Source organism: Sciurus carolinensis, chromosome 7 (genome assembly GCF_902686445.1).
Source record: "Sciurus carolinensis chromosome 7, mSciCar1.2, whole genome shotgun sequence".
Lineage (NCBI taxonomy): Eukaryota > Metazoa > Chordata > Mammalia > Rodentia > Sciuridae > Sciurus > Sciurus carolinensis.
The window spans coordinates 90817179-90830571 of NC_062219.1; the positions used below are offsets into that span (position 1 = coordinate 90817179).

At 33.1% G+C, this 13393-nt stretch overlaps 1 protein-coding gene across 3 annotated transcripts in view; it reads right to left on the reverse strand.

Annotated features, from left to right (window-relative positions):
* Adgrb3 (adhesion G protein-coupled receptor B3) overlaps nt 1-13393 on the reverse strand; it is a 680206-nt gene that overhangs the window by 41723 nt on the left and 625090 nt on the right. For 2 of the 3 annotated variants that reach the window (XM_047557981.1, XM_047557980.1), the window contains 4 exons: nt 12232-12298; nt 9629-9714; nt 4157-4255; nt 3682-3853 (listed from right to left, as the gene is read on the reverse strand). In XM_047557981.1, the coding sequence (XP_047413937.1) occupies nt 3682-3853; nt 4157-4255; nt 9629-9714; nt 12232-12298 (424 nt within the window). The remainder of the gene's footprint in view (nt 1-3681; nt 3854-4156; nt 4256-9628; nt 9715-12231; nt 12299-13393) is intronic. The other variant, XM_047557982.1, reaches the window with a different exon arrangement.

Genomic DNA, 13393 nt, shown 5'->3' on the forward strand with positions numbered 1-13393 from the left:
ATGAAGATTTTGGGACCTCATCTGGTGCAGCTTAGACCTCCTGCCAGCACTTGGGAAAGAGAAAAGAGAAGGTTGGCCCTATTACTGAGGCTACATAACAGTCACAGGATCCTTACACACTGATACAACAAAATTATCCATTTAAGCATTTTGCTTTTTTCCTTCCATTTAGTGAAAGGGTTTTATTGTAGCTTATTTTGTATCACAATCTTGTTATTTTCCCCCTCTGACACCAAGCTGTAAGATTGTCTTAGAGCCAGGCACAGCCAGAGACAGAGATGAGAAGAACGTGCAGGCACCAAGAAAGTGGTTTCCTAGCAACAGTAACTATTTCAAAGGTTTCATAACTCTTGTGTAGTCTCAATTTCCATAGCAATGTGGAGAATAGTAAAAAGTATATTCTATTATTTGCTTAATCCAAATAAATTCTAATCAACAAATGATGATACATGCAGGAAACGTCTTATTAACTATACATTTTAGCCTCTAAGATCTAGGTTTGTTGCTAAAAGTAATGTGCTTTGATAAATCAGATGGCTCAAAAAAATTAAATTTCTTCTTCCTCCTTTGGCTTTCTCTGTTTTTCAGAAGGATTCACTAAAGCAATTCAAAAGACAAAGGTATTTCAGAAGAAGAAACTGCATTTTAAGAAGAAAAATTTCATGGAATTTAAGTGTTTAGATGTCATGTCTGGAGATCTGAACAAATAGTTATGCAAATATTCAAATTGCTTTTAAAACGAATAAGTGGAATATAATTGAGTTGGCAGTGCCAGGGTGATCATTTCTCTCTTCTTTCCTGATTAGAAATTATTTTAGTTTTAAAATTGGACCCACTAAAAGCAAGGGCACATTTCAAATAAATTTAGTTCCATACACTCCACATTCAAAATGCTATCATTTCAGTGTTTCTTTTCTTCTTCAACTACAGGGCTTTCTTCCAACCTCCCCCACAGAAACATTTCACAAGCAAATATGGGTAAAACTTCTTAAATTCATATTGAAACAACCATTAAAGACTAAAACGGACCAAATTATGTTAGGGTATGTCCAAAATATATAAAAATGTGTGTATATGTCTCCAGCGCCTAAATCAGAAAGTAGTACTTTTCTTACATTGCTTATATATTTTAAGAATGAAAAATCAATGTGAATTAATTGTGATATTGTGAAGAAAATATCTTAAAGTGGAAAAGCAGTAGAGATGAAACTACACTCTTAGGGTCTCCTGTAGATTATTAAGAAGATTGAGAGTGGTTAATTTTGACCCAGCATTTTATCAGTAGCTGCCTATTCCATCTGCTTTGGTGTATTTTAATGGAACTACTATTTCATACTATGTCACTGGAGACACACAGGGAACATAGAAAAGGCTTCTGTTTCTTAGGTTGTGGTCAATGCTAGAGTGATATGATCAGAAGTATTACCAGATAGACCTAATACTAATGCCAGGCAGTATACATGTAGAAGGTCAAAAGGGACCTATGGGTTCAAAGTGGTTTCCTATGATAAGTTCCTTGGGGTTTGTGAAATTCTTTTAAACAGAAGTCTTTTGCATTTTCAGTAATGAAATTCCTCTTAAGAATTCTGAAGGAGACTTGCCCTACAACTGAAATCTGTTCATGTGTAGCAGTGTTACAGGGTATTTTTCAAGTTCAAAGAAAAAAAAAAGGATACATAATTTCAGTGTTGGAACTAAAGTGTTATGACATTATGCTACTAACTTACCAGCTACAAAACTATTCAATATGAACTAATCTTTAAAACTGCAACAATAACAGAGATGATATCTATATTTTTATTCCCTATTAATGAAAAGATCATGTATTTACAGATATCGACTTCAGCAGAGGCATTTATTCTATGATTTGATTTAATTGCCCTTAAATCATGTTTTTGACAGCAATAGTCTAATTAACAAGTATGGAAAAGTTCTGATGGAAATCAAGAAATTATGTGCCAAATATTTTTCTTCATGTAAGCAGCAAAAATTTGATAATAAGCCATCAAAGTATCTGTCACTTAAAAATCTCCATATTTTGATTATAACCAAAGACTATCTAGAAATCTTATTTATGAAGAAAAAGGAAGCTTATTTAAAGATCTGGTACATTCCTTCTCCTTAACACCTAGGGTATTAATACCATCTGAAAACTGTATATAGGTATATAGGTATGTCATACTCCTCACTTAAAGCCTGCAACAGTTCATCCTTAATTGTCAATTAAAAGTGCATTATATGTCTATTTATTTACCATAAGCCTGTTACATAAAGATATTAGAGATAATATTAATACAGAAGATTACAAGACAGTTGTAATTAGAAAAGACTACTACTAAATTATTATTGAATTTCCTGTTAGCTTTTACTCCTTTAGTACGTAGTTCAATATTTGGAAGATTTTAATGCTGACATTCTAGCTAGATATTTGTGATGAGAGAATAGTAAGTTTATTAAGTGTAAGCTATTTCAGAATTTCTAAATGATGAAACACTCTCTCTCCCTGCAAGAGGAACTAACACTTCATCTGTTTTCTTTGTTTTTCATCACAGAATAGCTTTAGAATACACCTGTGGTATATTGCTGACATCTGTATCTTCTTGAAATAGTACGGAAATATTGTTCTCCCCACCTGGTAAATCAGGTTAAAGCCTTTGGTTGCATTCACACATCATTGTACAAACTATGTGGTGTGTACTCACACTAAATTTATCTGTTTGCAAGGTACACATCATAATAAAGTTCTCAAACAAGTCAAATAATGCAAAATGACAGAGTAGACCATTTTCTCAAAACCACTAGCATGGCACTGTGTCAATGTGTTCTTCAGTCACCACTCATCCCCAGAGTAAATGCTAAAATGACTCATAAGCCTTGTAAATACCGTGTCAGTGCTTGAAAGCATTCAGAATAATTTTCACTCTGGTTTAAACAACATTTTTATCCCTAAACAACTCAAATCTGCAATCTTTCACTGTCCTGGGTGGATTTGGTGTCAGTTATTGTCTCCACTCATGAAAAATAACTTCTTCCTTCCCCCACTGCTGACAAGAAACTTTGGCCATGACCTGGAGAAAGGCTATGATGGTAGGTCTACAATTCTAGGAACAATTAATTATTGCTCATCATGCCCACTAGGTACCTTCTTTTGTATTTTCTGAGCATAATCATCCATATAAAATCATTAATCTTTAGTAACCTTAACCACAATTTAGAGATTAAAGAACTATTCAATATTTTGAACATTTTCTACTGAAAATAAATTTAGTTAATATGAGAAATGAGAATGTGCTATATGTAGAAGCAAAGTTAAGAAATATCAGTGTATTATTTATTTATGAATAGTGCCTATCAAACAAAAGTCACCTTCCTTTTCATGTACCAGTTCTCTAACATACCTCCTCTCCACAAAACCTCTCTTTAATCTTCTCTCCCTGGTTCTTGGTACCGCTGGCTGTGAGTTCCTTAGCATAGACCCACATATTTTAGACTGCCAGGGGCCCTCCTGAACTACTCCTTACATCTTCCCTTCAGCTTTGAATCTTAAGCAATCCCCATTGCTTAAGATGATGTGGTAAAGACCAGCTTCAATCTAAAATCAATATATTAAAATAAAAGATCATACTTGTTAGATATCCCCTTTATTTATCACTCATCTTGCACAAGAATAATATTTCTCACCTCTCTCCGAAGAATGCAGTGGACCATGACTATAACAAAGCCTTGCAATGAATCAAACACAGCAAAAAGTATTTGAAACAATATGGAGCGTTTATCTGTCATGGCCAGAACTGCAGACATCCAGGTCAGAGCCAGAAGGGGCAATACCACACAAGAGCTCCAAAGAGAGGCCCTGTTGAGAGACAGAGAAAGCAACATTACGTAGCTGCATGTCATGCCCCAGGCCATAACCAAACCCCCGTTCAACAAAGCATTCTTGTATGCGGCACCAAGACTATTAACTTGGAAACCACAAATCAGATAACATTTAAGAGTTTTATTTACTCTTTTATAGACTATCCCACATAGTTATAAATGTAGTTGCCAATTACAAATATTTAAGTATTAGCAACCAGTATTTTGTTTTTCATCATAGCATTTTCTCACATGCACTGTAAAGATTTGTAACAAGAAGATGTAAATGATTGGGACTAACATGGCATTACTGGCGGTGGTGGCTGACAAAGCTGTTGTTGAAACTACTCCACACTTGGCACATTTGAGCGTCAAACCGCTATGAGGCTCACTCATCTGACTGCAAACAAACAGAACACCCACAAAAAGAACAAAATATTGAATTGTCACCAAAAAAAGTTGCTGCTGCAAGTTAGCTTTAAATACGATTTCATACAGAAAAGTATACTTATCAAAGATGAAAGCTCTAGATTGTTTGAAAGATGCATTTATACTATAAATTATCTTTGTAACATTTACCTCTTAACATTCTGGGCCTTTCTTGCATGCAAAGTATATTTCCATCATTTACACCATAAATAGCCTTATGTCTACAGGTCAAAATTGTCCAACACTGAGATAAACATAAGCATGTGCTTGTGTAGAAATACAGCAAAAACCCTTTATTCAGACCCCTGGTACTCAAACATGTGAGGACTCCTAGCTTCAAAGATTTTCATTGTCATTTGCAAAAGACAAACATATAAATTAAAGCCTCCTGAAACACATTTACCTCAGAAGCCCACACAGGAGTATACATTACATTCAGAAATAATATATACATAGTATATAATATATATTTATTTTAGGAGTCTTCAACTGTAGATGAAACAGTTTTTATCTCATCAGCTTTGTTCTTTGAGATTTTTTATAGCATCAATGTACTATCCATATTTTAGGATAATCTGAATATAAGGGCTGATAAAACTTAATGAAACATTAGTTGATAATAAAAAAGAGTGGTAGTTTTCTTCTTTAATAAAATACATTTAATATATTATGAAGCTCAAAAATTCCTTTCTGAACATTTGTTATAGACTACAATCTCATAGCATTTAAATGGTCTATTCTGGTCTAAGAGATTTCATACATAAATTCAGATTCCATCAACTACATCATAGAAACAAAATTGTACTACAGAGAAAATTTGACATGCATTTTGTTTAAGAAAAGAATCCATGAAAAATGTTTATTAGAACATAAACTTCTTAAGAAACCCAAAAAGAAATTGCTTGAATAGAAATCCAAAACAACTTGAAATTAATTTTTGTGGTGTATTTCCAATGTGGTGCTTATGTCTAAAATATGTCTGCCCTAAGGATTTTTAAAATAATTTATAGGAGAGTTGCCTATATATATATATATATAACATATATATATATATGTTTAAATACATATATATATAACATATAACACATAAATATATATGTTTAAATACATATACGTATTTAAAAGAAACCTGACATTCCAAATTATAAGCATCTCAAATTAAAAGCATCTCAAGTGGCAGAAGAGAGAAAATGTTAAGATGCTTATAATTTGGAATGTCTAGTTTCTTCTAAATAAGCATATTCATTTGTGAATAATGCTTAGATGAGATAATAAATCTGAAAAATACAGCTTGATCAGCAGATCTTATGAAAAAAAAAAAAAAAGCTCCCAGAGTTGAAGATAAGGGAATATGGTACTAAATTACACACTTTACAGAGTGAACCCACTTTACATACGTACCCAAACCAGCCACATTTACCTAAACTTTTCAAATAACATATAACAGATAATCTGTCTAGTTTAGTTCACAAATGGTTCAGTGAGCCTGCTACAGTGTTTGAAGCTGCCCGCAAAGGAGCACCTAGACTGGTTAACCCAGTGGTTGCACATAGCAGTCCACCTGGCCCCATCCCCAAAGACTAATTTGAGGGAACTCATGCACCTGTTTTTCTTGAAAGTCCATAGATTATACCAGCAAATAAGCAAAATGAGCACCACTTCTCTAACTATACATTGAGTTTCTTTAATCTTAAATTTGATGATATTAATATTTTAAAGGCATGGATTACTCCCTTATTGTTTTCTTTATCACAGAGGATGAGTTATTTGATGTTTGTGCTTCTAACATGAATGTGACTATTTCTCAATTTAAAGGCATTTTGTTCTGTGTTCTAAAACAAGATTGAAAAGTCAAAGTTTATTTAAAAAAATAATTTGAAGTACCCAATACAGCAAGTATTTTAGCCCTGAAATACTGCAATTTAACCTAAGCGATTTCCTGATTACAAATTGCAACTAGTATCCCATATGCTTATTTGTCTATTTGAAACTGACTAAAGGGTCTATACATACTTTCCTTAAAGCAAACTGTTAAAAACTGTGCTTGATGCTAACTTTTTGGACAGCTTTGGTATTCCTTTATTAGCTGTGAATGGAGTAGAGGAATGGTAAATTATCCAGGGAGATGTAATGTTTTTTCCTGGTTTAGAGTACCAATTCATAAATGATGTAATATGAAGAACATACAGTCTAATGCTAGATCAAGCAGTTTCAATGAAAAATGAGGCTTTTTTCTTTGATACAGAGGAAATTGCACATTTATAAAATAAAAAATTTCAATTAATTATAAAAAATAGAGTTGAACTGTCCATACATTGCAACGTAACCAGGGCACCAGGGCAGGAACATGGCTGTTACTACTCCTCCAATGTGTTCTTCCGGCTCCTATTATTACTATGGGTCTTAAAATCTACAGGTTCTAGTTCCCAATTTTATTTATTATTTTCTCTAGGAAGATTTTTTTTGTTTGATTTGTATATTAATACTCTAATAGAGTCCCTGGAAGGAAAATTTCCCCTCCATCTCCATTTGGAAAAATCTCATGAAATATGCAAAAGATTCTGCTAATGTCCTAATTTCAGGTAGATGAGATGATACAGAAAGTGCCACTATAGAAAAATACAGAAAATTAAACTTTTTGTTTAAGATGTTTTAAAAAGACACATGTGATTTTAACTTATTCTCATCCTTTCCAATTATCATTTTATATATGATGTATTATAATTCATAATAAATCCCCCCTTAGTAAATGTATTTTATACATTAGAAATATTTAATATGGCTTGGGTATTATAAAACTTGTCAAGCTATTATATTATTTATTAAACATTTACTCACACATTCTTTTATAAATATTTATTGAGTATAAACTATATACTTTGCTGTTTATAATAAGAGATTATAAAAAAATAAGAAGACAGAAAAAGTAATAGACAAAATGGAAGAAGGAATGTCTGGGTACTATCTTCAATTCTAAATAATTACACAGTTTCAAAAGATATGCTTGGTATGGTTGTATATTCACACAACCTGAAACAGTCAATTTTTGCAATTATGGAAGTCAATAATTAGGCCAGTTAGGTTCTAGTCAACATTTCTTTAGTTAGTTGTAATGATTTCTTCTTCACTGAAGTCTTTATTATTGTCCTCACTGCTTTTCTGTGAATTAAAATTAGCTTCAAACATCTACAACTTGTTAAGTTTTCCTTCGATCACATTTGGGAATAAAGAACAAATTTCAGTCTATACTTACTAAGGCCAAAATAACATTTTATATTCAAGAAAAAAGTTTTTTAAGCTTAGTCATTAATTTGATAGCTCTTCCTGACTTTGGAAAGTAATCAGTATTCTGCTTGGTCATGTACCTTACCAATACTTCTGTTTCTTTAGCAGTGGCTTTTGAACCAGAATTTCCTTTTTCAGTTCTGCCAATAAGACATACATGATGTCCAAGAAAATTTTTAGAATCAAAGGTTTTAAAATCATAATTGTCAGAGTTAATAAGTAGATTGATAAGGATATTTTCTAAATTCATAATACAACAAGGTTGTCATTTCTTCTAAACCTATATTATCTCTTACAAAGAGCTATTTTAAACAAACTGGGCATTGCATATAAAATAATTAAATGAGAAAATAAATACTGACTGATAATCTAATGAATTCTCAGCATTGTACTCATTTGATGATCTCATCTTTCTGACCTCACTATGAATGATGAAATCATGAATTCCTGGTTGATAGTGACCTTTGAAAAACACACATCCACTTCGGCTTGCTCATTTCATTGTGAAATGAGGAATAGCCACTGTCAAGTGAATGTTTCCTATTTGTCAGATCTTCTAATGAATACTTTACACACATTATATTCCATATACTTTATGGGGCAAAAGCTATTTTTCCCATTTAACAGATGAGGAGACTGAATTGCATGCAGAAAGATGAAGTAACATGCCCAAAGACAGATATACACACAGCTAGTAAATTGCAGAGCTGGATATTGAACATGGCTTTGATTCCAAGCCTTAACCTAAGCACTTGAACCCACTCCTACTATTTTGTTTAAATTATTTAAGTTTGTACCATCAGAAGCAGAGCTGAGTTTCTATACTTGGTACTTGGTATGATAAATCTATTTTTATATGATTAATTTGGACTTAAATTTCAACCACACATGGCAGACTAACAAAAATAATCTTTTGAAAGGTTCATGTCCAAGTATCTGTACTAAGTTGAAAGCTCCCTATTAAAGGATACCATGGGACTAATCTATAGTGAAAATATCTCTAAATGAGAAGTGACCCTCCCTCAAGAAGAAACTCCCAATGATGCTTTTTACTCCACAGCAGTTCCAATGTTTAATATGAATAACATCAAAATTTTATATTGAAATCCATTAGACTTGTCTGTTTACTAGTTTAGATACTTGGGTTATCTTACCTTATAAATCATCACATAGATTGTAAAAACACAAAGGACTTAATGCTCTCATCAGGAATTGATCAAGTGCAGTGAATATTAACTAAAACCCTGAATTATTTTTAAAAAAGAACTATTATATGGGCAAGTTTTGAATGATGATGATATTTAACAGAAAGTAGAAAACTATAAACTTTACAGACACAAGGGAAAATTTAAAACCATTAGTTTTTCATTCAAGTTTCTATAAATGTTTATGATGTAACCTTGAAAAACTGCTCTCACTCTGCATATGAATGTTAAGTCATTTGATAGGGTGATACTGTAATAACAGCAAAATTAAGGGAGATGCTTTTCTAAATTTTATAAGTGGTTAAAATGTGCAAGTGAAAATTATGATCAGCTCTTTCTAGAAAATTATAATCAAAATTATGTCATAAAGAATGAAAATATAAGACAAGAATAGTATTTGATAGGTGATTATCTTAAGTGAAGACTTTATTTCTGATGTCTACAATTAATCAAAGAAAATGCAGTATTATTGCACTATTTGGGTTTGCTTTTCCCAGCTCAGTCATGTAACATAGTGACACTGTGTTCCATCTACCTCCTGTCCTTTGTGACCAGAAGTAGAAGGACTTTGAAAGCCCTTGCTTAAGGACAACTATTTTAAATCCAGCCTTCCTGAACATTAATCTTCTTAACTGACAAACAAATAACACTGTCAAGTAAACCTAGACTTTCTTAATAGTCTGTTATATCATTTACAGAGGAGAACATTAGAAACATTAGAAAGGCACAATCCACCAGACACACTGGGACATCAAAAACAGAATCTGAGGCACAAACACAGTCAACAAGGATTTGGAATTGGATTATGGGATTCACTGGTAAAGAACCTTCAAAATCCACCAATTGCAGCTTACCCGGCTCTGTGTTTGAGCTTTTTATCTAGGATCCCATCTCTGGAAACAAGTTTATTAAATACCAAAATGCCAATCACCATGTTGACCTGTCAAACAGAAACAAAGTTGACCTTTCAATAATTTTGAAGGGAATTCGGTCTCTGCTTTATCAATTTAAAACCACTGTAGAGTTCTAGACTCACAAGAGTAGTGATATGAAGCACTTCTCAAATATTTTTGTTAAGTGCATAAAGGCACATAGAACAATTTAACAGTGGTGTGTTACTTTAATTCCCATGGTTTGCAGTTAACACTGGGGAAATTAATCTTTGATTGCCATACTTTTAAATGGTACCATAGTATACCAATCTGGATTTCTTCTCTGAGACAATCTTGAATAAAATCAATTGGCTAGATGAGTTTTACCCTATGCTTAAGAACCGAAATATTTTGCATCTTGGGGCATGAGGCCTCTGGTAAGTGAAGGATTCTAAACAGAGAAAATAGAATGCCTATATTCCACACACTGGGTGACTGTTTTCTCTTGTGGGATGGGAGCAGTGTTGTTGCACTACACTTTTCCAGACAGAAGAGAAAGACTAGTCAATTCTCTAGAACCTTTAGAGGACAAAGAGCATCAATTCTTAAAATACTCTCCAGTAAGCATTGCTCATCAACTTCTTTCCAAGACTTTCTTACTCTCACTTAAAAGTTATTTTGCATATGACAGCTAAAATGAATTTGGTAAGAAAATTTTCTTTCTCACATTAAGTTGTAAAAAGCCACAGAGATAGATATCTATTTGCAGCAGCATCATCGTGATGAGCATCCATAGTTTTCTGATCTACCAACACCTCTTGATAAAGGAAACCAGTCCAATAGGGAAACCAAAATAATTAAGGAAAAGTATTTTTTGTTTTCTTTAAATCTTTTTGTTTTCCTTGCCTCTCACTCTCCATGATCCCTGGGCAACAGAATATTGGTGCAATCCTGGCCTCTCTGACATTGCAAATGGTGAATACAAAGCTGAAATATGTTAGATTGTTGATGTAAGGAAGAACCAAAGCATATCTTTTAAGTAGGGACTTAGGAGGTATCACTATTCACTGACAAGATAGATAGCAGTTAATCAAGAGAATGCTTATTCATCTTTGTACTTCTCATTATTTGAACTAAGAGAAAATGTACACTCCATGGATTCTATTAATCTACAACTTAATCAGGAGGGAATTTATCACTACTCCAAAGGCCTTACTTTGGTGTTTCAATTATACACATACTCTTTATTTCTTCATTTTAGGATTATATGTATATTAACCTAGTAGCTTAGGGAAATGTTTCTATTGATTAAATAAAAATTCAATGCAGCAGACAAAAATGTGTCTAATGATTTTGATTCCCCTAGGGTCTTCTCTAACATCCCGCTTAGTGTTTTGTTTTGTTTTTACTGGAAAACATGAGCAATTTCTTCTCATTCTTATAGCTTAGAGGAGGGAGAACAAACTTAAAAGGAAGAAAACTCAAATATCAGAGTTATTAAGAAAAATGTCATGAGCTTCCAATTTTTTGAATAAATTTTACAAGCTAAACAGTAATTTCCCAAGTAGAAATCTAATTGCACAGTGATATGAATCTTTGTATTTAATGAAGACCATTTCTTTCCTCTTATTATCTTCAGACATTGTCTATGCAAGTGATATTTGTAATTAATAAGCTCAGAGAGAGAGAAATTGGTAGCAGATTTCACATGTTACCATAATTAAAAGACTTAAGGCCGGGCACAGTTATACGTTTCTGTATCCCAGTGACTCAACAGACTGAGGCAGGAAAAGTGCAAGTTCAAAGCCAGCCTCAACAACTTAGCAAAGCCCTAAGCAACTTAGCAAGACCCTATCTCAATAAAATTAATGAAAAGGACTGGGGATGGCTCAGTGGTTAAGCACATACCATTTAATTCCTGGTACCAAAAAAAAAAAAAAAAAAAAAAAAAGATTTAAGGAATTATTTTGTGATTCCAAAGAGAATCAATTGGCTAAATGAATCCCCCCCTATGTTTAAGAGTCAGGGAACATCAGAAATATCTGGAGATATTTTGATTGCCAAAACTGGAGGATGCTATAGGTATGTGCAAGGTAGAGGGGAGGGATCCTGCTAAACATTGTAAAATACATAAGACAGACCCTGCATCAAAGAAATATCCAGTCCAAAGTGTTAGTATCATAGAGGTTAAGAAATACATTTATTATTTGGTAGTAACAGCCTTGAAGAAATCTCCCTATTAATAACTATATATACTGTACAAAATAGTAAAAGGTAAATGATAGCAAATGATGAGGCTCTATATATTGAAAAGGAAGAATTTGTTAAAACTCACTCAAAACTTCTTCACAAGTCCAAAGTCACTGGAAGAGAAATATCATACTCCCAAGTTTAATATCTTAAATTCATATTTAAAATATGAATAGAGTATTAAAGAACCGAAAGCAATTGATATTCAAAGCACAGCAACAGTTCATTGAACATTAAAATTTGTACACAGTAAATACTTTAACAAAGTTGCCACTCTAATTTAACCAAATTAGTCTTTTGATTAAGGAAGTAAATAAGTAGTTTTCAATGTTTACCAGGACAACAGCGGCTGCAGGTCCAACAAAAGCGTAGAGCAGCCCTCCTTCCAGAGAAAGCCAGCAGCTGAAATAACATTAGATAAAAACTAACAGAAATTAGTGATGAGTATTTGACCACAAAAGGTATGATACCAGTAACTTATACATCTGGCCTTGAAATGCTGGACATCTTTCAAAGATTTGCAATTAAGATAAAACCACATAGAAAATGTATAAAAAGCCATAATTAGAGCTTTTCGAAGTTAGACATACTATGGACCTCTCACTGAAGAGAAACTTGTATTATAAGACCTTACTTTCAAGCAGTTTAAACATTTTAGACAAATTACTCTTAAGAGATTTCTGCATTTACTTTCATTACAAAGGTGACGATTACTTAAATTTTGCAAAATGCTGTTTTGTCTCCCTTAAGGAAATTTTTTCCAAATATAATTTAAGCAAGAACAGCATGTTTTGAGAGTCTTAGATGTGCCATTTACCTGTTTTTCCTTGAGGCCATAGAGATATCAGGAGAAACTGGTTTAAAAGACATAAGTATAGGAAATGGGAAATCTATATTTGTATGTTTTTTTAATTTGACTGTTTTCCAGACTATTAAGAAAATTCACTACAGATAAATTTTTGAATAAAGGTAAGGGCAACTATATTTGTTTCAAGGACTAAATTCACTAAGGGTTGTCAGTTTGCATTGAGAGAGACATGACCCATACCGGTGAACACATTCAGGTTCTTGCAGCAGAGGGAAATTAAGAGGCCAGAGGGTTCAACTCTGGAGGCTCTTCAGGGTGACATATCTGCACATGCACTTTCCAGGAAAATGGACATAAGGGAAGTGTGAGGGACCATTTTTACACTGCTGATGTAGAGCCATGCTCACAATTTCATAACCCTTGAAAATAGTCCACAAAATTGGTGGGCTGCCTTCAAAAACAACATTAGGACTGGGGATATGGCTCAGGGGTAGGGTGCTTGCCTTGCATTCATGAAGCCCTGTGTTCAATTTCTCACATAGCAGAGCAACAACAAAAAGTAGCATTAGACAGGAACTATGCTATATCTGTTCTAACAACAAACTATATTGATTGTCGTAGTAGTGACATGACATGCATTTGTTAAAATACACAGAACTGTATACTTAATAGGATAAATGTTACTCTAT